General features: G+C 41.0%; 1 protein-coding gene and 5 non-coding genes across 6 annotated transcripts in view; 3 read left to right on the top strand and 3 right to left on the bottom strand.

Moving 5' to 3' along the window:
- The window catches only part of LOC116687471 (zinc finger protein 420-like), a gene marked incomplete at its 3' end in the record, with an annotated part of 97,313 nt that extends 92,987 nt beyond the window's left edge, over positions 1-4,326 (top strand). The window contains exon 4 of the mRNA XM_032512911.1: positions 3,724-4,326. Coding sequence (XP_032368802.1) covers positions 3,724-4,326 — 603 coding nt within the window. The remainder of the gene's footprint in view (positions 1-3,723) is intronic.
- A 5,551-nt stretch (positions 4,327-9,877) lies between these two features.
- Positions 9,878-9,949, bottom strand: trnae-cuc (transfer RNA glutamic acid (anticodon CUC)). Its single transcript has one exon. It is a non-coding gene; the product is annotated as a tRNA-Glu (tRNA).
- Positions 9,950-11,724: 1,775 nt separating this feature from the next.
- trnak-uuu (transfer RNA lysine (anticodon UUU)) lies at positions 11,725-11,797 on the top strand. The gene has a single exon. It is a non-coding gene; the product is annotated as a tRNA-Lys (tRNA).
- A 421-nt stretch (positions 11,798-12,218) lies between these two features.
- Positions 12,219-12,291, bottom strand: trnam-cau (transfer RNA methionine (anticodon CAU)). The gene has a single exon. It is a non-coding gene; the product is annotated as a tRNA-Met (tRNA).
- A 7,400-nt stretch (positions 12,292-19,691) lies between these two features.
- trnap-cgg (transfer RNA proline (anticodon CGG)) lies at positions 19,692-19,763 on the bottom strand. The gene has a single exon. It is a non-coding gene; the product is annotated as a tRNA-Pro (tRNA).
- An 809-nt stretch (positions 19,764-20,572) lies between these two features.
- On the top strand, positions 20,573-20,654 carry trnal-uag (transfer RNA leucine (anticodon UAG)). Its single transcript has one exon. It is a non-coding gene; the product is annotated as a tRNA-Leu (tRNA).
- Positions 20,655-26,054: the final 5,400 nt, after the last annotated feature.

The following is a 26,054-nucleotide window of genomic DNA, read 5'->3' as shown; positions in this document are numbered from 1 at the left end:
CGGCTTTAAAGAAGAAATGGGTCATGTAACGCAAAATCACATAAACCATATTGCTATAAACAACGTTGCTTTGTTTATGGAGATGCAGCGGATTGACTTAGAGGAAAAATATTACTCACGCCCTAGAGATCTGTGAGCTAACAGACACTAACTAGCACCCTAGAGCTCTGTGAGCTAACAGACACTAACTAGCGCCCTAGAGCTCTGTGAGCTAACAGACACTAACTAGCGCCCTAGAGCCCTGTGAGCTAACAGACACTAACTAGCGCCCTAGAGCCCTGTGAGCTAACAGACACTAACTAGCGCCCTAGAGCCCTGTGAGCTAACTAGCACCCTAGAGCCCTGTGAGCTAACAGACACTAACTAGCACCCTAGAGCCCTGTGAGCTAACAGACACTAACTAGCACCCTAGAGCCCTGTAAGCTAACAGACACTAACTAGCACCCTAGAGATCTGTGAGCTAACAGACTCTAACTAGCACCCTAGAGCCTGTGAGCTAACAGACTCTAACTAGCACCCTAGAGATCTGTGAGCTAACAGACACTAACTAGTACCCTAGAGCCCTGTAAGCTAACAGACACTAACTAGCACCAACTAGCACTGGTCACTGCTGTTCTCTGAATAACAAAGATGGGACAAAATGTTGCGTTTACTGGTAAACTGGTAAACCTTGAGACCGCCGTATAACGGACTGTTATCTGTGGAGTTTTCCTCCTGTTACTCTGTCCTCTGTGACTGTCTCCATCTAGAAACTAAGCTGCGCGGTGCGGGGAACTACTCTGACTGGCTCATGATCAGACAGTGGTTTACGGAGCGGTAGATGGGCTTTTGCCAAAACCCGGGGCGTTCTATGAAATAAATAAAAATTGCTTGATTACGCAAATTTAAACGTGGGAAGCCAAAATCGTGATCACCTCAAACTTGCCCCAAACGGACCCCACTGTATTCCCTTAAAGAAGCGACCAGGCCTGCCTTGTGTTTAAATATAGTAAAACACAGTCAACTAGAATTAACTCACACCTCCCATTAGTTCTTCTAACCCTTGTATCATTATCTCTGCATGTCTGTCCCCCCCCTCCATGGGTCTACTAAAGGCACCTTCAGCAGACGGCAAGCTGGCGACCAGAGCAGGAAAGAAGGGCAAGAAGGAGAAGGAGGTGGAAGAGGAAGAAGAGGAGTATGTGGTGGAGAAGGTTTTGGACCGCAGAGTGGTGAAGGGAAGAGTAGAGTTTCTGCTGAAATGGAAGGGGTTCTCAAAGTAAGTATGAGTCTATAATATTAATGCTTGGTGTTCTTGGTCCTGAGATATAAAATATATATTTACATATTGCAAATAGGTGTCAGCATGGTATCATGTCCTCAAAGTTGAAGGTTTGGTATTATGACACTAGGTTGCAGACCCACAAATAACCTTACAAGATGGCAATAGAAAAAAGGAATAATAGGAATGATAATTAGAGTGAGAATGGATTGTCTAAAAACAAAGTGTGAGGAGATGTTCTTCTGTCTGCACTCACCTTTCCAGTGAGGATAACACATGGGAGCCACAAGACAACCTGGACCTGGACCTTATCACCGAGTACATGCAGAAACACAAGGAGACGGAGGAGAAGAAGAAGAAGGAGGGCAAGAGGAAAGGTGTCAGGGAGGAGGAGGTGAGTGAAAGAAAGAGGGTACTCCAGACTGAAGAGTCCCAGAAATCTAATCTCAATATAATGAATGCACACAGAGGGTTTCACAAATGTCGTTTAGGATTTATATATCATACCGTAATTCCTCAAAGAAAAAACTGGTAGTCAATTAAACTGCGGCCCTCCGATAGTGGTCGGGGGGGTAACACGGATAAATAAATCAATCAATATCAATCCAAACTTTATTAACACACTGCCACCGACTTGAGCGTCTAAAGTTACCGGAAGTCATTCATTTTCAATGGAAGCCGGCTTCTCTCAGCTGCAAGTAGCGGCAAATCTGTCGGCGTCGCGTTTTGAGCGTCAATCAGAAAGTTGAAATTTTCAACGTTATGGTAATGAGCTATGACGCTGTTCAGCGGCAAGTAGCGGCTAACACCAGCTGCCAATCGGAATTGGCTGATCCTGGAGAAACATACGATGTAAACTTTCCTTCCTACCAAAACATTAATTCTGAGGACAAGCTCATAATCGCCGTTGCTGGGTTACCTTTCGTTTATAATTTAACGTTGTTTGTACATTGGGACCAGTTAACGTTACCGGCCGGTCACATCTGCTCACAGTGAAGTCCTGCACGGGTCCCTAGGCGGCTGCTCAGCGAGCCAACTGCTAACAGACTCCGTTGCGACCAATTAACAATACAACTTCTGTCATTATATATGTAATGTATAAAGGTTTCTAGTGTCAGTGTATTGGCCGTGGCTGTGTGTACTTCTCCCGGTCGAACAGAGAACGTCAGAGCGGCCAAAGCGTCACAAAGATTCCCGTCCGTTTTTGACAACCTTGGTGGGGCGGCCAAAGCTTTTTTGCCGCTCAAGTCGGTGGCGGTGTGTACGTACGGTCACTAACAATATATAATATATACAAACGTAGATCAATGAACATGCATGTATTGTTGGGGAAGTCATTGTCGAAGTGTCCTTGGGCAAGACACTGAACCGAGTTGCCTCCGGTGCTGCGCATCGGAGTGTGAATGTGTGTGAGTGTTTATCTGATGAGCAGGTGGCACCTTGTACGGCAGCCCCGGCCACAGTGTATGAATGTGTGTGAATGGTGAATGTATCCTGTAGATGTAAAAGCGCTTTGCGTAGTCGTTAAGACTAGAAAAGCGCTATATAAATACAGCACATTTACATTTACAACACTTACTAGTAAATGATTCGCCATGTAGAAGTATCACTTTTACCAAAAAATATGTTCATGAGTTTAGTGATGCTATTATTTTGAACACAACTGTACATCAAAGCTATTTTTTAAACGTCCATGACCACGACATATGCGCCTGTGTTTTTCAGAGGAGTCAGTGATGCTCAGCAGTTTTATTCCAGAGCACAGCAGAAAGCTCTGCTGAGCTTCAGAAATGCTTGAGGAAATGGAGCTTGTGTGGACAATACCACGTTACACCGTATTACTTACTTACACAATACTGCTGGCTATACAAGTTTGATTTAAATACTTACACAATACTGCTGGCTATACAAGTTTGATTTAGCAAAAATGACAAAACAGAAGGTCAAAGGTCAACTGGTGCCCCTCATTGCCTGATTAATGCCTATCAGGGACAATGGTTCTTATACAAGACAACACAGTAACCCCTACAGATACCAGTGAGAGCTAAAACTCTGTGGAAAAATGTTACATTTACAACTCTCCCGGTACTAAAATCACGGATGATCCCCCATTGGTTACCAGCTGGCTAAAGGCTGGTAACAAAATGGAGGCCACACATAAATTGATCAAAAGTAGTTTATTTATCCCAAACTAACCAACACTGGATGTTACATTTCCCATAATGCAACTCCATAATAGTGATGTTGGCAGATAATTAAGAAATCTAATGCGTCAGTCAAACAGTGTTCCATAGATATGCTCTAAATGTTGTTTCTAATTTAAGATAGAGCTCTACAGCATGGCACCTCACTAACTCACTCTCTTGGTTTTTCTCTGTTGATAGAAACGGAGAGGAAGAGGAGTCAAACGTCACCGCTGTCAGCACTGTGACAAATCCTTCACAACATCTGGAAATTTAAAGATTCATCAGAGAGTTCACACTGGAGAGAAACCTTACAGCTGTGAACAATGTGGGGCAGCTTTCACACAACAGAGTGCCCTGAAAAGACATCAACGCATTCACACTGAAGAGAAGCCGTACAGCTGTGATCAATGTGGGGAAACCTTTTCTCGTGGTGATGGCCTTAAAGCTCACCAGCGCATTCACACTGGAGAGAAGCCGTACTGGTGTGAACAATGTGGGGAAACCTTTTCTCATAGTGGTAGCCTTAAAAATCATCAGCGCATTCACACTGGAGAGAAGCTGTACAGCTGTGAACAATGTGGGAAAATCTTTTCTCATAGTGGTAGCCTTAAAACTCACCAGCGCATTCACACTGGAGAGAAGCCATATTGGTGTGACCAATGTGGGGAAACATTTTCTCGCAGTGGTAGCCTTAAAACTCACCAGCGCATTCACACTGGGGAGAAGCCGTACAGCTGTGAACAATGTGGGAAAACCTTTTCTCGGAGTTGTCACCTTAAAACTCACCAGCGCATTCACACTGGAGAGAAGCCGTACTGGTGTGAACAATGTGGGAAAACCTTTTCTCAGAGTAGTACCCTTAAAAGACACCAGCGCATTCACACTGCCTCGTTGTGAACATGTTTCAGAGCCAAGCTGTTTCCTCCTCCTCATGCCCTGATAGCTGTGTTGTTATATTCTGATCTTCTCTCCACATTGAAGGCTGACCAGCAGTAACTTTATCTTCTGATCAACATGTATGTTATTGTGGATCAGCTGGACTGTTTTCTGCCTGTCCTCAGAACCCTTGACCATTTAGGCAACAGAATCGGTGCCTGAACCCATCCTTTTAAAAATACATTTTTTAAATGTATATATTTAAAAAAATAAAAAAGAGCCCAAAAAGACAGCCAGCAACATTTAAGAATGGCTTGTTTATTGTTATATGGTCTCAATTAAATGTAAAAAATAGTAATATTTCTCCAGTAAATTGCTGCTTAATAACAAAAACAACCACTAGATGGAAAAAGGCAGCGCTGGTGTTTCAGTAACACCAAAATCCCCGTTACTATTCGGTCCGATAGATACCGGGTGTTAAGGCTCCAGTGCCGCACCGGGTTTTGGTACCCAACCCTAACCACAATGTTTAAAGATGTTTTGGTTTGAAAAAAAGTTTATATCGTTTTTATTTAGTAAAAACTTTCTTCTCATCTCTAGAAAAACACAACTTTTTTTGCTGAAAGGAAGTCAGTATAATTTTCATTTTAGGAATTAATTTTTGTCACCCTTATATATTTCTAAACTCCCAAAAGTTAGAAAAAACTCTAACCTTTAAGCATAGTGAGTTTAATAAGTGCAAATTCCATATTTGTGTAAATTGGTCCAAACAGTCCTCACCATTACAACATACTAGGAAGTTGGCCATTTTTTTGTTGTTTAAAATTTTTTATTGTTGTTTTGTAGTTTAACATCATGTTTTTCTACTTTGTAGAATTTCATTTAATAATCTTTGTCTGACATTTCATATTTTCTGTGACTGAATGTGGTTTCAAATCTGTTGAGGTCTGTTCAGACAATTAAATGAGGCCTCGTGCTGATTATTTGTGATTTGATTTGGTGGATTTATCCTTCCTGCCGTTTCTGTGTTCTCCTTGATAAGAGAACGTTTCCATCCACTAAAAGTGTTGAAAGATTCAGATCATTATTCTAAGTGTGTGACAACATTATGGGATGGATCCCTACATAGATAGACCTTTTAGATAAAGAATAATATTCTTTTAGTTTAACATGAAACGGCCCCAAAATCACCATCACCAAACCCACCAGACTCCATGTAAATAATCACTACTTTTAGCGTGTATAGAGCAGCATAGCTCCACCAGACTCCATGTAAATAATCACTACTTTTAGTGTGTATAGAGCAGCATATCTCCACCAGACTCCATGTAAATAATCACTACTTTTAGCGTGTATAGAGTAGCATATCTCCACCAGACTCCATGTAAATAATCACTACTTTTAGCGTGTATAGAGCAGCATATCTCCACCAGACTCCATGTAAATAACCTGGGGTCTTATTTATAAAACTGCATGTATAATAAAATAAAATAAATCAGATTTATTAAAACCATGCGCATGCACATCTGTAAGTAATATTTTGTTTATAAATCATATATTATCTACAAGTGTGCACATGTGAATCAGCATCTTATCCCTTCCTGTACACGCCCACTTTTAATTTTAATATGTTGTTATTTAAAGCATAACTTGTGTATATTTCAACCTGGGGCCTGTTACACAAAACCAGGAAAAGGGATTAAGCCGGGATATTCAAGTTATCCTGGATGAATTTAGCTTTGACTCGGTTGCACGAAACCAGATTAAATTAAACCCAGCCCAGCAACCATGGAGATTTATTCTTTGTGGCTAGCCTGGTCCAGAGCGGGCTAACAGCCAGGCTAAGATTAATCCTGGAGTCTCATGTGTCAAATCAGCTGCTGTCTGATCAGAAATAAACGTGTTTAACAGTTCTTCCGTTGTTTTCTGCATGTGTTCTGCTTAATTTTTATTAACATGCATTAGCTACTTGTCACTATTGTTGTCGCAAGTTTTATTTAAACCCTACTACAGTTGTTTAGATGTTAGAAATGGTTGCACTGGCACCCTGATGCGGAGTGGGACTTTTCCCGGCGGGACGGTACTATGTCGAGGCTGCCTGGCGTGCTGCCGCTGCCCGGTGGCTGCTGCCTGCCGGCAGACCTGCGAGTCGCAGTGTCTCTCTGTAAAAGTAGAGATGAGCAGTGAAGCGTCCGTGGTCTCAGCTTCAGGTTTATACAGGACGCGCTCCGGAGATTAAGTGTGACGATATTAATGTAGTGATATTCCCAGATGATAATAATGGCAGACTGATCAGAGACCAATACATTCATGATTTTATTTTCTTGTTGCTTATCCTTTTCTAATAAAGGACAGTTTGTGTTACTCCTAAGTGGGCCTAATGTTTTTTATTATAGCTTACATTGGTTTCATAACCTTCTCAATTAGTCTCACATCCCTGGACCAATAACGTGCCTATATACAGTACGTATATAATGTAGTTTACATTCATCACACCGGGAACACCACAATGCTTCTTAATCTTTTTATTTTGGTGTGGTCACTTAGAATAAAACATGTATATTGTTTTACATATGCTCACAGCGTGTATATAAGTCCCTTACTTATTTTTCTAGTTGTTGTCCCTTTCTGATTGTTCTGTATGAACAATAATTATACAAAGAATTAGATATAGCTTATAGAGATTTGTGCACATGCTTGTAAAACATGTTCTCGCGTTGTGAATCGATACCATGGTCTATTTGAGAAAGCCGTGAACGTGCACTTATCCTGGCTATCTACCCCTGGCTTGACATAGCTCCACCTGTTCATCCTGGCTCGGCTAACGTGCAACCGATTAAGCCGCGATGAGCAGATCACACTAAGTCAAGCTGCACTTTTTCACTTATCCTGGATATCTTTATTCTACTTTCGTGCAACAGGCCCCTGGTTGCTTACACGTTGTCTGTTCACATTGGAGTTTTAAAAAAGGCAGTGATTTTAGCTTTGATTTACTCATCAGCTCTTTTTTTAAGTGATTTTAGACATGGAACAAGCCATCTTTTATTTCCTGTAGAGGTCCAAGTGTGAACGAGTGCAAAAAAGAGTGATGAAGAAGCCAAAAGAGAAAAGAGGGAAAGGAGTGCCGGACCTGTTATTGTTTTTAGGGAGCAGATTTACAGCTATACACTTTGCCGCCATCAAAGATGCCATTTGGACCTCCAGAAACTTGCTGGTAAGAAAGCACATGCAGATCCCCTCGTGGCTGTAACCAGGATGGCTGCAATATCTAAGTAGTAGTATGTGTTTCATGATTGTACTTTTGTTTTTGAATGGTACATGAACATATTTTAAAGAGTGGTTTTAGAACTGTGCTGCAAATTTTGACAAACTGTTTTGATCACTTGAGGTATTTCAGTGAAGTCTTTGGTCTTGGACAGTTGCCTTTCAATCTAAAACTGTATATCCTATTGTCTCTGGAACAATAGTTGGCAGTTGGAGGAGTAATGGCTCTTTACAGTGAATATGCATAAGAAGATGTTCACAAGTTCAGCCCAGGTAAATGCTCAGCCCATATTCACACAGACCTAAACCTACTCACTTAATGCTGGTTACAATATTCTAATAATCATCAATGACAGAGAAAAATGACAAAGTGTGATAACATTTTTTAATAAAGTATTAGCAGTTTTTAATTAGTTATTGGCTTTTTCTTTGCAAAGGTTTTTTTTCCAATAACATTAACAAGCATACTGTTAGTTACGATGCCGGTGTTTTTCACGATGTAGAGACCTGATACTTGCAGGTAGTGTGGCCGAGTGGTCTAAGGCGCTGGATTAAGGTTGCAGTCTCTCTGGAGGCGTGGGTTCAAATCCCATTACTGCCATTTGTGTATATTACATCGTTGGAAGCCTCACAATGTGATGACTTAGAGCTGTGTCATTTGGGCTGAACTTTGTGAAGTAACTAGAATCATCCATCAATCACCTTGCTGAGCTTGTTAACCTGAGGTTCAATGAATGGTGAAACCTTCCTTTCAACAAATAATTGTGATAATTAATCGTGACCTCCATATTGATCAATCATTTTGGCCATAATCGTGCAGCCCAAAGAGATCTAATGTTTTATCAAACCAGGTTGGGAAAGTAACCTTTTTGCTGACTTCTTGTAAAAAAAAAAGCAAGCAACATCACTCAAAGAAAGCTACTGCAATGGCTGGGAATCAAACCCAGGTCAACTGCTTGGAAGGCAGCTATGCTCACCACTATACCACCATCGCTGGGCTATACAAAGTTCACTTCAAATATTGAAATACATCTGGACATTGAGACTGAAAGTGCGCTCTATCACTGAGCTACAGCCCCTGATGTCTCAGAAATTCCCTCCAGGGGGTCCTGTGTTATCACATTCACAAGAATGGGAAGTGTGTGTGTATGCTAGCTTCCTTGGGGAGGCAATAGCTGACTGATGATGTATCAGTCATTTTGCTGGTGGTTTCTTGGTCACAGCAACACGCTTGAACATTAACATACAGTTGCACGGCACGTACCACAAAACTGTTGGGTTGCGCCTTGTGTATTTCCTTGTATTACATCAAGTGACCTGCATACCAATGACCGTAAAGATTTATATGTACATGGTTTGCAGAACTGTACCTTCTAAGTGAGGTAAGGCCACTTGTGTTGTTTTTGGGCTGCTCTATGGTCTTCTGCAGAAGGATAAATCCCAGAGTTGGCTCACACCAGGTTATTCAAGCAACAATCGTCCCTGGGTGGACTTGAACCACCATCCTTTCTGTTAACAGCCGACTGCGCTAACCTATTGCGCCACAGAGACTGCACCTGGGTGATGATTTATGAGCGGGAGCTCGATCTTTAAGCAACTCAAGGTCGGTTCCACAAGTTGTTAAGTTGTGGGTTCAACTCCCGGTATGAGAATTTTCAGCTGGCAAAGACGAACTCTCGTCCTGCATGAATAAAAACTGTCCTTCTCTACTTCATCTGAATGTTGCCGATGCAGGTTCTCCCAGCAAAACAACCTGCTCTAACTCCATGTTATCTGCCATTGGTCCAGGGTTTTCATTACTATTAGAAGTCTTTAGGAGCAGCACCCAAGACCTTTTTGGCACCACTTAAGCCAAATGAACGTAAAATCAAACTGACTGAAAGCTTTCTCAGATCTACTGATTGTAGTCACCAGAGGACTCCTTAATAATGTGTGTAAAGGTTATTTAGGCAGAATCCAGACTGCTAGACCATATGGGACTGACACGTTGAATAATAACAGTGATTTTATGAATACATAAATATATATGATATGCCAGGAACAGGGCACATAAATACATACATCACTTGTTGATAAAACAGCAATAAGTCCAGTCTGGCAGTAAGGATTCAAGTTTTCACCGCCAGCCTGTCCAGTTATAGTTTTATGATGTTTGATTATAGAGATGCATATCATGTCTAGTTATTAGCATTATATGGTTTTTGACACATGCTTATCAGGGCATAGGGCAACTACAGCTCTGATTATACAGTACTGACCTTGCTGCAGATCTTCACCAGCTAAATACCAATTCCCATACCGGGAGTTGAACCCGGGCCACCTGGGTGAGAACCAGGAATCCTAACCGCTAGACCATATGGGACTGACGACACATTAAAACAGGGATTTCATGAATCAATTCATAGTCTGGCTGGAAACAGGCCTTCTCTTGAACATGAAGAAGCTTCTTAAGAAAGTTTTTATTTTGAAGCTTTTGAGTGTTCTTTAGGTTTTTATCTGCTTTAACTATTACCGGACAGCGGGGGCACGGAGCAGAGCTGAGCGGCCGTTAGGGAGGAATCCTCCTCCGGGTTCAGCTCCATTTTGAACTGGCGGTAAAAAACTTAACGTCGGAACTTCATGACGAATAGAACTGTTGACAGGTTGATTTCTGTTAATAACAAACACAACTATAGTCAATAGAAAAAGAAAATATATATGAAAAGCCGTCTTGGTTCATCTTTCCACTGTTCCTACAATCACCACTCTGGTCTGGTTGGAAACTAAAGGATCTAAACTAAAAGGATGTTCCTCTTTAACTAAAAGGTCTATCTCTGTAGGGATCCATCCCATAATGTTGTCACACACTTAGAATAATAATCTGAGTCTGTCAGCAGCAACAACACAACCTTTAGTGGACGCTGACTTTACCTTTAAATTAGGAGTTTAAACAGAGACACAACAGGAAGAATAAATCCATCAAATCAAGTCCCCAATAATCAGCATGTGGCCTTGTTTTATTTCAGGTAGTCAGCATGGAGCTGTTCCACATTCCCAGACATTTAAAACAAGTCAATCATTTATCAGTTAGCTTTTGTTGAAGGAAATAGATAGAATGTGAGGCACATCAGTTACCTGTGACTCATATTTGCACTTGCTGAGCAGACAACCTTTCAACTGTATGTTTTTGGCCTTGCTACAAAAGACATGGAAAGCAGAGCTACTGTATAGAGATTGAGACTTGTTTTGCGTTAATGGCCGATTTGTGCATACACAAGGTGGATACAGATGATCTTGGGCGCAGGGTTTGGCGATTTTATCACCCCTAAAGTGTCTGCGGGTGCATAGCATTATTAGCACCACACTCAAACCATCTGAGCTAACCGGCCTGCTTTTTAACTGTTTAAAAAGAACAGATGTCCAGAAACAATTAAGGCCAAATCGAGCAAAATTGGCCGAGTTCCGGATGAGCTGGATGAGTTGTACACTTTGGCAATTCTAAACACTTTCAGACACTGTTGTATGATGTAAGTAACATGCACAAGTCTTTAAAAAGAAATGTGGCTGTTTTTCATGCAGGTTTGCATCATAACAATGCGGGTGCTATCTCTAAATGATCAATGGCCAACCTACACCCACCTTGATAGCACCCAAATCTCTGAGCTGATCTCCCTGCTTGGATGGCAAGTCATCTGGTGGATTTTTCCCGTCAAGAGGAAGCTGATCAAGAGGGAGAGTTGTTTTATTGTACCTACTAGCAGTAAAGTTTATTTGTCTGTAGCCATAAAATTGCATTAGGCTATCAACGTTTTCAGCGAAAAAGAAAACCACAGCTCAAGTCCCGGGTACGGCAACAGCTTGATTCTAGGATATGTATGAACTGCTCGCTATTGTCATCTGTCATGCAGGTTTGCAGTATGTTCACAGTCTGCTAGTGGCCATGATGAGTTGTGACTTTGAGCTTTTTAACCGTTTTGGCCAATTTTCAACCAGTTTGTGCAATCACATTTGGTGTTCTTAGGCAATGTGCAAATCATGGTCTACCCTCCTGCTGTCCAGAAGACCGTGATCATGGCAACAGCTTAATGGTCTTCATTTACTTGCACTATAGTTTGTAGTTCAGCAGATTGTTTTTTTCCACAGCCAATAGCTTTAGAAGCCTGGGTAGCTCAGTTGGTAGAGCATCAGACTTTTAATCTGAGGGTCCAGGGTTCAAGTCCCTGTTCAGGTGTAGAGTTACACATTCTGCTAGATAAGTTGTCCATTTGACATGTCTGAACACTTCAGACACTGCCGTATCATGTGTGTTCCATGCACAAGTCTTTAAATACAACTGTCGCTGTCTTTCAAGCAGGTTATGTATCATAACAATGTTGCTGGTAAGTCTAAATGAACAACGGGCAACCTCCATCCATTTCGCTAGCACTCAAATCTCTGTACTCATCTCCATGCTTGGATAGAATGTCCAAGAACATACCACATATGTTCTATAACCCTTTTCATTGGTTTGCTACTACTCTTAAATAATTCCTTTCTTTGTATCAATCTCAGAAATAACCAAAGAAGTCCATTTATGCGGTAGTGCCAGTGTTCAACCACCTGAATGTCACTGTATTTTCAGCATCAGTTGTGTTTTTTTGTTTTAAAATACCTGCCCCGTGTGAGGGTCGAACTCACGACCTTCAGATTATGAGACTGACGCGCTGCCTATTGCGCCAACGAGGCTACGAAAGCTATAATAGTGGTTGGGAAAATTTTGGAAAAACTAACAATTTGGTCTTTGAGCTCAATAAAAAACAATGTTTCTGGAAACCTATGTACTCGCACAAAGGCTAAGATCGACCCTAGATGCTTTGTCATGACCCCATGAAAAGGCCAGGACAAAAGACTGTGTGCAAAGGTTGAAGGAAAGGCGAGAATATGACCTTGACAAAAGAAATGATAATTCAATGATGGTGGTAGTCAGTTTAGTCAGTGGTGAGTGTGTATGCATGGATGAGTGTGAGGTATGGTGTCAGTGATTTATGCTGGACAGTGTAAAACTAACAAAGATGAGCGGGAGAGGTGCTGGACTGAGAGCACCTCTAGGGCAATCACAGATGCACAACCAATAATTAAACACTACTGGGTGAATGCTTTCAGAAAATGAAGAACATTGTTCAGAAAGCTTAGTGAAGCTTCATTTGACCATAACTATTAACCTCCTGAATCTGGTAAAAGGTATGAGGTACTCATGCATAGCTAGTCAGTGATTTACCTACTGTAGATGGTGGTTGGCGTGCCAATGAGGCTCGAAAATTTGCAGATGGTGATTCAGAGGAGATGTAACAGTTTAACATGTAAAGTAACTTAATTTTCAAAACTTTCCACTTACAGTGGCATCGAGAGCTCTTCTCTAATATTACCAGGTAAGCAATAACTATTCAACTTCATAAGTTATTGTTGATCTCAGAAACAACAATAGACACGTTTTGGGCAGATGTTTCACTGTAATGTGGCAGCTGATAAAGTTGGAGCTGATTTAACTACTTTTTCACCGGTTGGGTAGTTTAATCTCTAATAATACATCATAATTTATGTGTTGATTTATAATAACCTCAACCTGCAAAGCTGCAAAAAAAGTAGAGCAATTAATAAGTAGCCTACAAATCCCTCTGAGATGTGACATCAGAGAATGAGTAGCAGTAACGTTCCAGTTCCAGTAACCTACATAAGTAAATGTATATTAGTTACATTTCACCACTGGATCTAAACACTTGCTAAGCGTAAAGCTGCAGAAATACAACGGTGTCTGATAGCGACAGCCGACGTTATGTTGATGGCAAAGAAAATACGACGCATTTACATAGTTCAAATTAAGAATGTCCATTCATAGTTTGTCATTACATTAGCTGAGGTTAGCATCCAACCGGCTGGCAACGTTAAAGCTAAACGGTAACGTTCACATAGTGCTAAGTTCATGCTAAATTATATGATAATAACTTGAATGAGCATTAACATTAACTCAAAAAGTAATGCTTTTGACTTAATATAATGTCAATTTCTATTCACCACAAACGTAAATAGACAATAAACAAACACATGAATCAAACCACGGTTTGATGGTTAGCGTTACATCAACTGTAGTTAACATGTAATCCATCCAAAAGTGGCCTTAACATAAACAGTGACTAACTTTATAGCAAGGTTCAAGGTTCAAGGTAACTTTATTATCCCCAAGGGGCAATTTGAATTACAGCCAGCAGTAACAATATTTTATCAACCCACAACAATAAACACAACCACAGTACATAAATTAAATTAAATTTACAGAGTATTGTTAACCATGGTAATAACTGCCGGGATGAATGACCTTTTAAGTCTGTTAGTTCTGCATCGTGGCAGACTATACCTGCGCCCGGATGGCAGCAGCCTAAATTGATCCCACAAAGGATGACTAGGATCAGCCAGGATGGCTCTCGCCTTCTTCAATGATCTGGCCTTGTACAGGTCGTGGAGGTCATTTAAGGGTGTGCCAACAATTTTGCTGCACACCTTCACAATACCTTGCATGCGGTTTCCCTGTTTAATGGAAAGTGACCCGTGCCAGCAGATAAAAGAAAAAGTAAGAACTGATTCAATAAAACAGGAATAAAACATTTTCATAAAAACGGTTTCAACATTAAAACTACGAAGCTTACGGAGAAAGTGCATGCGCTGATGTGCTTTTTTACACACAGCATCAACCTGGGACTCAAAGCACAGTTTACTGTCAATCACAGTCCCCAGATATTTGTACTGCTGCACAAGTCCAACTGGCTGGTTGTCCATGACAACAGGAGGAACGACCGTGGGGATTTTTCTGAAGTCGACGCACATCTCTTTTGTTTTTGCCACATTAATGTTTAAAAAGGAGGCTTTACACCAGTCCATAAAATCATCCACTACAGGACCGTGTTCAGTGTCGTCACTGCTGAGGAGGGAAACAATGACCGAATCATCTGCAAATTTAGTAATGTGGCGCTGTTCATGATGGCATTCATGTAACCATAAAATAGAAAACGTCAGACAGGTACAACATAACATTTAATTACACGTTTGGTAATTTAACATCTTTTCATTCATAATCATATAAATAACTTATCTTTTAGCGTAATGTTCAGCGGATTTCAATCGGTGTGTGCTGTAAATCCACTGTCCACACGAGCACTGAGAGGGGGCGGAAGCTTCACTCGCTAAACTGCTCCAGGGCAAAAACGCTTCCAGTGCGCATACTAGCGGCCAAGGATATATTACATTCGTAGTGGTTTAGCAGTACCATAGGAAATGAATGGGAATCAGTTTAGGGCGTTTTAGCTAAAGAATTCCCGAGTGCAAGACCCGGGTCCGATTCCCGGCTAATGCAGCTTTCCTTTACCACTATTCGGAAATAGTCCTTGCACAAAAGGGGCATGTTTTGTGAGGGCAAACAACTAATTTCTGGTAATGTTAACTTCTACATGTCAGCTAAATTTTGATTGTTGACCTCAAGCGACTGTGATCCGCATTTGATGGAATATGGATAAAGTTATTGTTTTGCTGACACTTTTGAAAACAGAATTAGGCCATGCAGACCGATTTTTTTCGGTGGTGGAATTTGAACCGTATCAAGCGTTGGTGGTTCAGTGGTAGAAGTCTCACCTCCCACGCGGGAGACCTGGGTCCGATTCCCAGCCAATGCAGGTTTGCTTTACTACAATTCGGAATTACCCTCTGCCCAAAAAGGGCATGTTTGTGTGAAGGCAAACAGCTCATTTCTGGTGATGTTAACTTCTAAATTTCAGCCATTCATGTTAACTAAATTTTGATTTTTGGTGCACTAGGCAGCCCAAGAGGCTGTGATCCGTGTTTGATGGAAAATGGATAAAATTACCATTTTGTTGACATTTGTGAAAACATAATGTGGCCATGCAGACTGTTTTTTTTCAGTGGGGCAATTCAAGGCACGTCAAGCATTGGTGGTTCAGTGGTAGAATTCCCGCCTGCCACACACAGGCCTGTCGCGTATAGGTGGCATTCGCTGACAGCCAATGAAGTTGCAGCATTATTAGTGCTGTCCGAGGTGCTGAACCGGCTGAGTTTTTTTCTTGAATATTTAATTATTATTATCTGGACGCAGGTTCGAATCCCAGTTGGGGCTATGTCTGTGATGCAGTATTAAAGATAAGTAAGTATTTATTAGAATTTTTTATCTTAAGTCAAGTAAATACCTTAAATTATTCATTTTAAGGTAGGGTATGATTACAAAAAATACTAAAGCAGAACAAAACTAAAAACATATAATAACATGGTTGCACTTGACTTACTCATGCTATTAACCACTTATATGATATTTTTCTTAGTATGTGTAACATTACAATTTCTTAAAACCTTTGCATTCAATTATAGAAATCTTACTGTTCTCTTAACGTCATACACTTATTAATGAGACACGTAAACATGGGTCAATGTAATGTCTTGTTTAATAATACAACAATTACAGTTTTAACACACCGAATCCAATAGTGCAAGGTCACACATAAAACATAAAACCAAATAATATCTAAAATAAATATGAAATGGTCCAAATATACAGTATATAAACACTTAACACCCTCCCTCATTGTCCATCATTTTCCTTTTTCGACCTCCCACCTCTGTCTTTCTGACTCATAAAAAGCAGACTCCTGGAACTCTTTCCAGGAAATCTCCTTCTCCATGCCCTGGTCTTTGTAAATAGAAAAGACTTTAGCAATGCAGTAAATGTACTTCCCTGCTACGCCAGGGAATCCGGTGTGAATGTGAGGACTGTTTGGGCCCTGCTTCAGTTCCATTCTGCGAAACCGACACTTGCGACCTGTGAGCTGGGGCTCCTGTGTGGGGGTCCTTTTCCTCTTTTGCTGTCCTCTGTCCTCCACCCTTTTCTTTGTGGCATCCAGTTCCTGCTGAAAGAACTCTGTCTGCGCAAAGTCATTAAAGGGCATTTTTGGGTTTGTCAGACCTTCAGCACCATAGGCTTTAAAAACCTTAGTGGAGCAGTAGAAATACCTGACAGGTTCTTGCTGGTAAAAGAAGTGGATGGAAGAACCATCGTTCTCATACCGCGACTTTGGCTGGCCACAGGAAAGACATGTTTTTGTCTGGGATTGTTTTTGTGCTGGCTGTTGTTGTTGTTGCGGCTGCTGTTTGTCCATTATGTTTCTAACTATTTTCTCAATAGAGTCTTGAGTTAGAGGCGTGGCCTGGGTCTGCACAGGAGGTGGTGGTGGATTAACAACTGCAGCAGACATGGTAACAACTGGCACACTGGTAGTCTTACTCCCCTTGGTCAGAGAGTACCAGAGTTCCTGCTTCTCTTGCATTAACCTTAAGTCACACAGTAATGCTTTCGACTTAATATAATGCCAATTTCTACTCACCACGAACATAAATAGACAATAAACAAACACATGAATCAACCCACGGTTTAAGGTTAACGTTACATTAACTGTAGTTAACATGTAATCCATCCAAATGTGGCGTTAACATGAAAAGTGACTAACTTTATAGCATTCATGTAATGTTAAAATAGATGACGTCAGACAGGGACAACATAACATTTCATCACACGTTGGTCATTTAACATCTTTTCATTCATAATTACATGAATAACTTGCCTTTTAAAGTAATGTTCAGCGGAGCTCAATCGGTGTGTGCTGTAAATCCACTGTCCACACGAGCACTGAGAGGGGCCGGAAGCTTCACTCGCTAAACTGCTCCAGGACGTAAAACGCCTCCAGTGTGCATACTAGTGGCCAAGGATATATTACAGCCGTAGTGGTTTAGCAGTACCATAGGAAATGAATGGGAATCAGTTTAGGGCGTTTTAGATCAAGAATTCCTGAGTGCCACCGCCGAAGATCGTGGTTCAATTCCCCGACGGGGAGTCTTTTCTACCAGCTAAGGCCTCGAGGAAGTCCCAGCAAACGCGGTGGACTATTCATGAGGGTAAAGTGGCCTTGGCTCAGGCATGGGAGGAGAACTCCTGACCCTAAATGGGAATATTATCTATGGAAAGAGCATAACTCCTGAAAATGAACAACACGTCTCAAGGCGCAGCAGGAGGTGTGGGAGTGTCAAGTCTGGGCACCTTACAGTTCCTTTTATGCTCTTTGCAGATGATGTAGTTCTGTTGGCTTCATCAGGCAGTGATCTACAGCGCCCTCTGGGGCAGATTAAAGTCCAGGGTCAAGCAGTCGGGATCAAAGTCAGCCCCTCCTAGTCTGAAAGCGCAGGATTGCTCCCATCGGGTTGGGAGTCGGTGGCTGTCCCAAGTGAAGAAGTTCTTGTATCTCAAAGGCATTTTTCAAATAGTGCAACTTGTTCCAATGCAAAAACCACTATACTACTGAAACTTTGAAAGACCGCCTCTGTCAGTCACACAGAAGACTGGAGTTAGATTCCCCGATGGGGAGATTTATCTACCAGCTGATAATTATTCACCAAGGCTACATCGACACTACTACATCTGCCAGAGTAGTTTGGGTATGAGGCCTAACCATAGCAACAACAGGATTGAGAGTGATCCTGCTATTAAAGCTACGTTTTCAGTGATCATATGATCACCTACCTCAGGATACAGAAACGTGGGAAGACAGCAGGAATGTAAGACGAATCCAGGAACATAAAACAACAACTACGAGGCTAACAAGTTAAGGTTTGGGGTCCTGTTGCACGAAAGTAGATTAAAGATATCCAGGATAAGTGAGAAAGCGCAGCTTGACTTAGTGTGATCTGCTCATCACGGCTTAATCGGTTGCACGTTTGCAGAGCCAGGATGAACAGGTGAAGCTATGTGGAGCCAGGTGTAGATAGCTGGGATAAGTGCACGTTCACGGCTTTCTCAGATAGACCCGGTATCGATCACAGATTTACTGATGCAAAAATGGAGAAGACGCATGCGGCATATGTGTCACCCAATGAGCAGCAGCTTCTAATGGAAAGTAACGAGGAAGTGAAGCATTTAGTATGGAAAGTAACAAGGAGGTGAAGCATTTAATATGGAAAGTAACGCTGTGAGCATATATGTAAAACAATACTCATTTTTTTGTTGTTCTTCTGACAAGTAACAGCATCAAAATAACAAGATTAAGAAGCGGTGTGGTGTTCCCGGTGTGATGAATGTAAACTACACTATATACCTATATAGACCACGTTATTGGTCCAGGGATGTGAGACTTATTGAGAAGGTTATGAAAACAAATACTAAAAAAAACATTAAGCCTACTCATTTTGGAGTAACACAAACTGTCTTTTAGTATCTTTAAGGACAAGCAACAAGAAAATGAATCATGAATGTATTGGTCTCTGACCAGTCTGCCATTAATATCATCTGGGAATATCGCTGAATTTTCACACTTAATCTCCGCAGCGTCATGTATAAACCTGAAGCTGCAGAGACCCCAGACCCTGCGCTGCTCATCTCTGCTTTTACAGAGAAAGTGGACACTGATGCGATGTGGAGGTCTGCCGGCAGGCAGCGGCCGCACGCCAGGCAGCCTCACCACAATACCCCCGGGAAAAGTCCCTACTCTCCTGATTGCCGATCTGCATCTGGGTGCCAGTGCAACCATTTCTAACCGTCTAAACAACTGCAACAGTAGGAGTTCAAATCAAACTCATGACAACAATAGTGACAAGTAATGTATGTTAATAAAAGTAAAACAGAAAACATGCAGAAGACAACGGATTAACTGTTAAAAACACTTTTATTTTGGATAAGAGCGGCAGCAGATTTGACACATGCGACTCCAGGATTAATCTTAGCCTGGCTGTTAGCCTGCTCTGGACCAGGCTAGCCACAAAGCAAAAATCTCCATGGCTGGGTTTAATTCAATCTGGTGCAACCGAGTCAAGGTTAAACTCATCCAGGATAAGTTGAATAAGCCGGCTTAAACCTTTATCCTGGTTTCGTGCAACAGGCCCCTGCTCGTTTGTTCCTCATATTTATTCCCAGTTTATTCTGTTGCGTGCAGTTGAAGCAGGATGTGAAAAATTGCCAACATTTGTGCTTGCTCCTAATCTCGGTTAAATTGACAACTAACTAGATTTTAAATTGCAGATCAGGTCTGTAACAGCTCCTGCCTTCAGGGCTCGTCCGGGAGTTGAACCCGGAACCTCTCGCACCCGAAGCGAGAATCATACCGCTAGACCAACGAGCCACATAAAAACTTCATTTTAGCAATTTTCCATCAAGTAAATGTGATCAGTCCGTGACTCGAAAGGCAATTGTTAAGTAGTTTGTTTGGCATGTGGTGATTTTATGGCTCCACTGCCAGATTGAGCTTTCTGATTATATTGGACTAAAGATTACTTTTAAAGCAAAACATTTTACCCAAACTGGAACTTGAATTTTGGTAAAAAGGAAATGCAGCTTGGATTTTTTACTGACTTGAAAGACTACGGTCAGGTAGATTGTTATGGGGTCTTTACATGGCTCCACGGCCCGATTCAGCTTTCCGATCTCATTTGACAACAGGAAACATTTGATACAAAAATTTTTTACCAAAACACAGACTTGATTTTGTCAGTAAAAAGTGATGGTAAAATCTGGGATTTTCCAGCCCCACCTGCCCCCATCACCCCAACAATGCTAATGAAATACACATCAAGCTTAAAATGCTTCCCCCTGTTTAGTTCTGACTCTGGGGACAGAAGGCAGACATGTCCCAGATGACCTGAGAGGTCTGGGGGGGTCATAGTGTAGTAGCAGATCAGAAATGTATTTTGGCCCTAAACCGTTTAGTCATTTATAAACTAGCATAAGTACTTTGAAATCAATTGTTTGAGGTACAGGAAGCCAGTGTAAAGACTTCAAAACTGGACTGATGTGATCCAGTCTCGTGGCACAGTAGGCAGCAAGTCAGTCTCATAATCTGAAGGTCGTGAGTTCAGCAAAGTATTGGCATTTTTCAATAAAGGTTTGTTTTGGTAACGTTAAAAAGCATGATGTGGGGAGCTAAAACTTGCAGGTAGTGTGGCCGAGTGGTTTAAGGTGCTGGATTTAGGCTCCAGTCTCTCTGGAGGTGTGGGTTCAAATCCCACCACTGCCATTTTCAAATATTACATATCTGAAAGGCAACTGATGTGCTGTCTTGGAGCTGTATCACTTGTTCTGAACTGTAATAACCTTGCCTGGTGAAGTAACTAAAATCATAAGTGGTAACTTGGTGCACTACTTGCAGAGGATTGGCTAAACCCTCCATTCCACCACCTTGACCTACAATTTGCACTTTACCCGTACTAATCCAATTGAATAATTTATGAACACTGCAAACAGGTATAGGACCACTTTTTCAAGCCATTTACAACATTACAGATTTTACCCAGGTCTCTTCTCTTATTCAGTAATCTCACATAAAAAGTCAAAAAAATCTGAAAGTTTTAAGGGGATGTAGCATAGTGGTAGAGCGCATGCTTTGCATGTATGAGGACCTGGGTTAAATCCTTGGCATCTCCAGGTCTCTACTCTTAATCAGTAATCTCACAAAAAAGTCAAAAGAAATCTGAAAATCTTCAGGGGATGTAGCTCAGTGGTAGAGGGCATTCTTTGCTTTTAATCCCTGGCATCTCCATCAGGTATTATGGTCCAGTCTGTAAAAGAGCTGCAAAAGATCTTACTCTGACACAGGAAATTAAATGATGCAACAAGTATTACATAGGCAATAGAGTGGAAGATTAATTTAACAAGTGTCTAACAACTCTGTGCACTTTACCCATGTCCTGCTTTACTCAGCAATTGAGAAAGATTTGTGCAAATTTGTATAGCACAGTGTTGTGGGTTGTCGTGACCTCCTTGCATTTATGGTAATTAATATAAATGTCACAGTCAACTTTACCAGAAGGCACAAACTTTGTATTTCAACACTGTAATTATGTGTTCCTAGAAAATGCCATGAATAACTTTTATTGTTAACCCTTAGGAACCGAGAGAATTGTATACGACCAAAAATGGCACCTCTGATTCAGATTTCAATCATTTAATAAGCATAAAACACACACACTCTCTCCCTCACAGCTGTTGCCTGGCTCTGACTCACAAAAAAAACATGAGTAAACTTAAAAAACCCTGCATAAACGTTGCTACTGTGGGTTTATTTAAATATGAGTACACCTACATGTAGGGCTACGAGATTGCAATATAGATTCTGGTAAACAGAAGAGGGAGTGCAAAAGAGTAGGATAATTAAATGTGGACTCTTAAACATCAGATCTCTCTCTTCTAAAGGTGTAGTAGTAAATGAATGAATTTTAAGATTATAATATAGATTTATTTTGTCTTACTGAAAACTGGTTGGGTGATGGAGAATATATTAGTCTAAATATTTTATCAAACCGGGTTGGGTAAGTAACCTTTCTGGTTACTTCTTGACAAATAAAGCAAGTAACATAACTTAAATGAAGCTACTGCGATGGCTGGGAATTGAACCCAGGTCAACTGCTTGGAAGGCAGCTATTCTCACCACTATACCACCATCACTGAATGTGAGAAAGTTCACAATAATGTCATGTGTCAATGCTTTACTACCACCGTTATGGGATGATTTTTGTTGTCTGCAAGATTTTAACCTCCCTTATTTGAGCCATTACAGAAATCAAACCTGGGCAAAATGCGTGCTATGGTATGAATCATAGAAAAGTAAACACACCTGTTGCCTTTCGACTAAGTAACACTTGCAAATGGAATTGGTGGGATTTGAACCCACGCCTCCAGAGAGACTGGAGCCTATATCCAGCGCTTTAGACAACTCGGCCACACTACCTGCACGTTGCAGTTCTCCACATCGTGACACAAACATGGACCGTAACTAATGGTGTGATTGTAAATGTTATTGGAATAAAACTTTTGCCAGGACTTTATTGAAAAAGGCCAGTACTTTATTAAAAATGGTTATCACTCTGTGAGCAGCAGAGCAGAGTGGCGCAGCAGAAGCGTGCTGCGCCCGTAACCCATTGGTCAATCGATTAAAACCATCCTCCACTAATTCCTATGCTATCCTCCTTTCCTATTACGTCTATTTCCAGTCTGTTGATGTTTAACAAAGTGAAATGTCTCCACCTACTGAAGAGTGAATTTAACAGCATGTCATGTTTATTTCATTGGCCGTTGTCGGCAGGATTTGAACATACGCGCGGAGACCCCAATGGATTTGTAGTCCATTGCAAGGCAAGGCAAGGCAGCTTTATTTGTAGCACATTTCAGCAACAGGGCAATTCAAAGTGCTTTACATGAAATCATTAAACAGATAAAACACAAGTACAAACAGTTAAAAATCATAAGCATTAAAAACCAATAAAACACATGAATAGACAGTTAAAAACAAAATAGAAACATTAGGACACATAAAACACAAGAATAAAAGTTACAGTGCAGCATAAGAAATTTAAAGAAATGAGCATTAATTTAAAGAAAGGCAGCATCAAAAAGAAAGGTCTTCAGCCTTGATTTAAAAGAACTGAGAGTAGCAGCGGATCTACAGGTTTCTGGGAGTTTATTCCAGATATGAGGAGCATAGAAACTGAAAGCTGCTTCACCCTGTTTAGTTCTGACTCTGGGGACAGAAAGTAGACCTGTCCCAGATGACCTGAGAGGTCTGGGGGGGTCATAGTGTAGTAGCAGATCAGAAATGTATTTTGGACCTAAACCGTTAAGGGATTTATAAACTAGCAAGAGTACTTTGAAATCAACTCTTTGAGACACAGGAAGCCAGTGGAAAGACTTCAGAACTGGAGTGATGTGATCCAGTCTCTTGGTCTTAGTGAGGACTCGAGCAGCAGCGTTCTGAATCAGCTGCAGCTGTCTGATTGATTTTTTAGGGAGACCTGTAAAGACCCCGTTACAGTAGTCAAGTCTACTGAAGATGAAAGCATGGACCAGTTTTTCCAAGTCCTGTTGACACATAAGTCCTTTAACCCTTGATATATTCTTAAGGTGATAGTAGGCTGACTTTGTAATTGTCTTAATGTGGCTGTTAAAATTCAGGTCTGAGTCCATGACTACACCAAGATTTCTGGCTTTGTCTGTTGTTTTTAAAATTGTTGTTTGAAGCTGAGCGCAGACTTTTAATCGTTCCTCTTTTGCTCCAAAAACAACTACCTCAGTTTTTCCTTCATTTAATTTCAGAAAGTTCTGGCACATCCAGCCGTTAATTTGTTCGATGCACTTAGTCAGTTTTTGTATTGGACTATAGTCCCCTGGCGATAAGGTTATGTAAATTTGTGTGTCGTCCGCATAACTATGGTAACTTATTTTGTTGTTCTCCATAATCTGAGCCAGTGGAAGCATGTAGATGTTAAACAGAAGAGGCCCCAGAATGGAGCCTTGCGGAACGCCGCACATCATATTTGTACGCTCAGATGCATAATTACCTATTGACACAAAGTAATCCCTATTCTTTAGGTAGGATTCAAACCAGTTTAGTACTAAGCCAGAAAGGCCAACGCAGTTTTCCAATCGGTCTAGTAGTATGTTGTGGTCGACCGTGTCAAATGCAGCACTGAGATCAAGTAATACTAAGATTGAAATTTTGCCATTATCTGTGTTAAGGTGGATGTCATTAAAGACTTTGACAAGAGCCGTTTCAGTGCTGTGGTGTGGTCGGAAACCCGACTGAAAGGTATCAAAACTGTTGCTTAGTGACAGGAAATGGTTGAGTTGTTGAAAGACTACTTTTTCAATGATTTTATTTAAAAACGGAAGGTTTGATATTGGCCTATAGTTGCTCATTAGTGACTTGTCTAGGTTGTTCTTTTTTAAGAGTGGCTTGATTACTGCAGTTTTCAGGGCCTGTGGAAAGATACCTGAAAGAAGAGATGTGTTCACAATCTGTAGAAGATCAGAAGTCAAACAATTGGAAACATTTTTGAATAGTCCTGTTGGTAGAATATCAAGGCAACAGGACGAGGTTTTCAGATGTTGTATAATGTCCTCCAGGTTTGTATGGTTGATCGTGTGAAATTCTGCCATATTGGAACTAGTTTTGCTTGAGCACTGTGACAACACATATCCTGAACTTGATATGGAGGCACTGGCTGTTAGTCTAATCTTCAGAATTTTGTCTTTGAAGAAGGAGGCAAAGTCATTGCAGGCTTTGGTAGATAAAAGTTCAGATGCTACTGGTACTGGAGGGTTTGTTAACCTATCAACAGTAGCAAACAAAGCATGTGAATTATTATTGTTTTTAGAGATAATATCAGAGAAGAAGGACCTTCTTGCATTCCTCAGTTGCAAATTATAAATGCGAAGTCTCTCTTTATAGGTGTTATAATGGACCAGCAGATTTGTTTTTCGCCACCTTCGTTCAGCTTTCCAACACTCTGTTTTTTCTGTTCTCACCAGTAGGACATTTCTCCATGGAGATCTTTTCGTACCAGAGACAACTTTGACCTTAGTGGGAGCAATAGCATCAATAACATTTGTAATTTTACAGTTGAAATTATCTACAAGCTCAGTGACTGAGAGCCCAGAGAGGGCGGGTGTGGAGGAAAAAAGCTGAATAAATGTTTCACTGGTGTTTTCAGTGATATACCGTTTTCTGATTATCTTTGTTTGGACACTTTTGGGCACAGAGATAGTGCCGTTAAAGAAAACACAGGAATGATCAGAGAGAGCAACGTCAGTCACCAAAACCTTGGAAATGTTCAGACCCTTGGAGACAACCAAGTCCAGAGTGTGTCCCTTATTGTGAGTGGGCTCTGTCACATGCTGAGTCAGGCCATAGTTAAAATCACCCGCAATGATTACACAATCAAAGTCAATACAAATTATAGACAGCAGTTCAGTGAAGTCATCAATGAAGGTTGCACAATATTTAGGTGGCCTGTAGATATTTAGAAATATCGCTTGAGGGGAAGATCTTAATTGAAGAGCAACATATTCAAAAGAAGCAAACTTTCCATAACATATTTTCGTACAGTGGAATGAGTCATTAAACAAAATAGCAACTCCACCTCCTTTCTTATTCACTCTATTCTCACTCATAAAACTGAAGTTAGGGGGAGCTGACTCGATGAGAACAGCAGCACTGTTATTATAGTATAACCAGGTTTCAGTTAAAAACATAAAATCTAGATTGTGCTTAGTAATAAAATCATTGATTAAAAATGATTTTCCTGCCAAAGACCTGACGTTTAGTAAGGCTAGTGTTAGTGTGTTTTCATTTTTTGGGACAGGCTGTAGCTGACGAGGAATGGATGCTAAATTTGCTAAGTTTGCAGTTAAGTGCTTATTCACCATTCTTTTCCTATTACCTATCACAACAGAAATTGAGGAAGAATTGAATCCACAGGGCCCAGGCTTGTCTTGAAAAGAGTCATTAGTATCACTAGTCCTGCAGCCAAGGCCCGGCACATATCAGATAGTGCTTGCGAGATTTTGCACACAAGCGTCCTTTTCAGTCTGGGGGGAAGGAGTTTTCTGACATCCTGGTAGTGGTGCTTGGCGTTTCACTTTT

This window comes from Etheostoma spectabile, chromosome 4 (genome assembly GCF_008692095.1).
Source record: "Etheostoma spectabile isolate EspeVRDwgs_2016 chromosome 4, UIUC_Espe_1.0, whole genome shotgun sequence".
In the NCBI taxonomy this organism is placed as follows: Eukaryota; Metazoa; Chordata; class Actinopteri; order Perciformes; family Percidae; genus Etheostoma; species Etheostoma spectabile.
The sequence above is the reverse complement of the archived record's forward strand: the minus strand, read 5'-3'. Positions and strand labels throughout refer to the sequence as shown.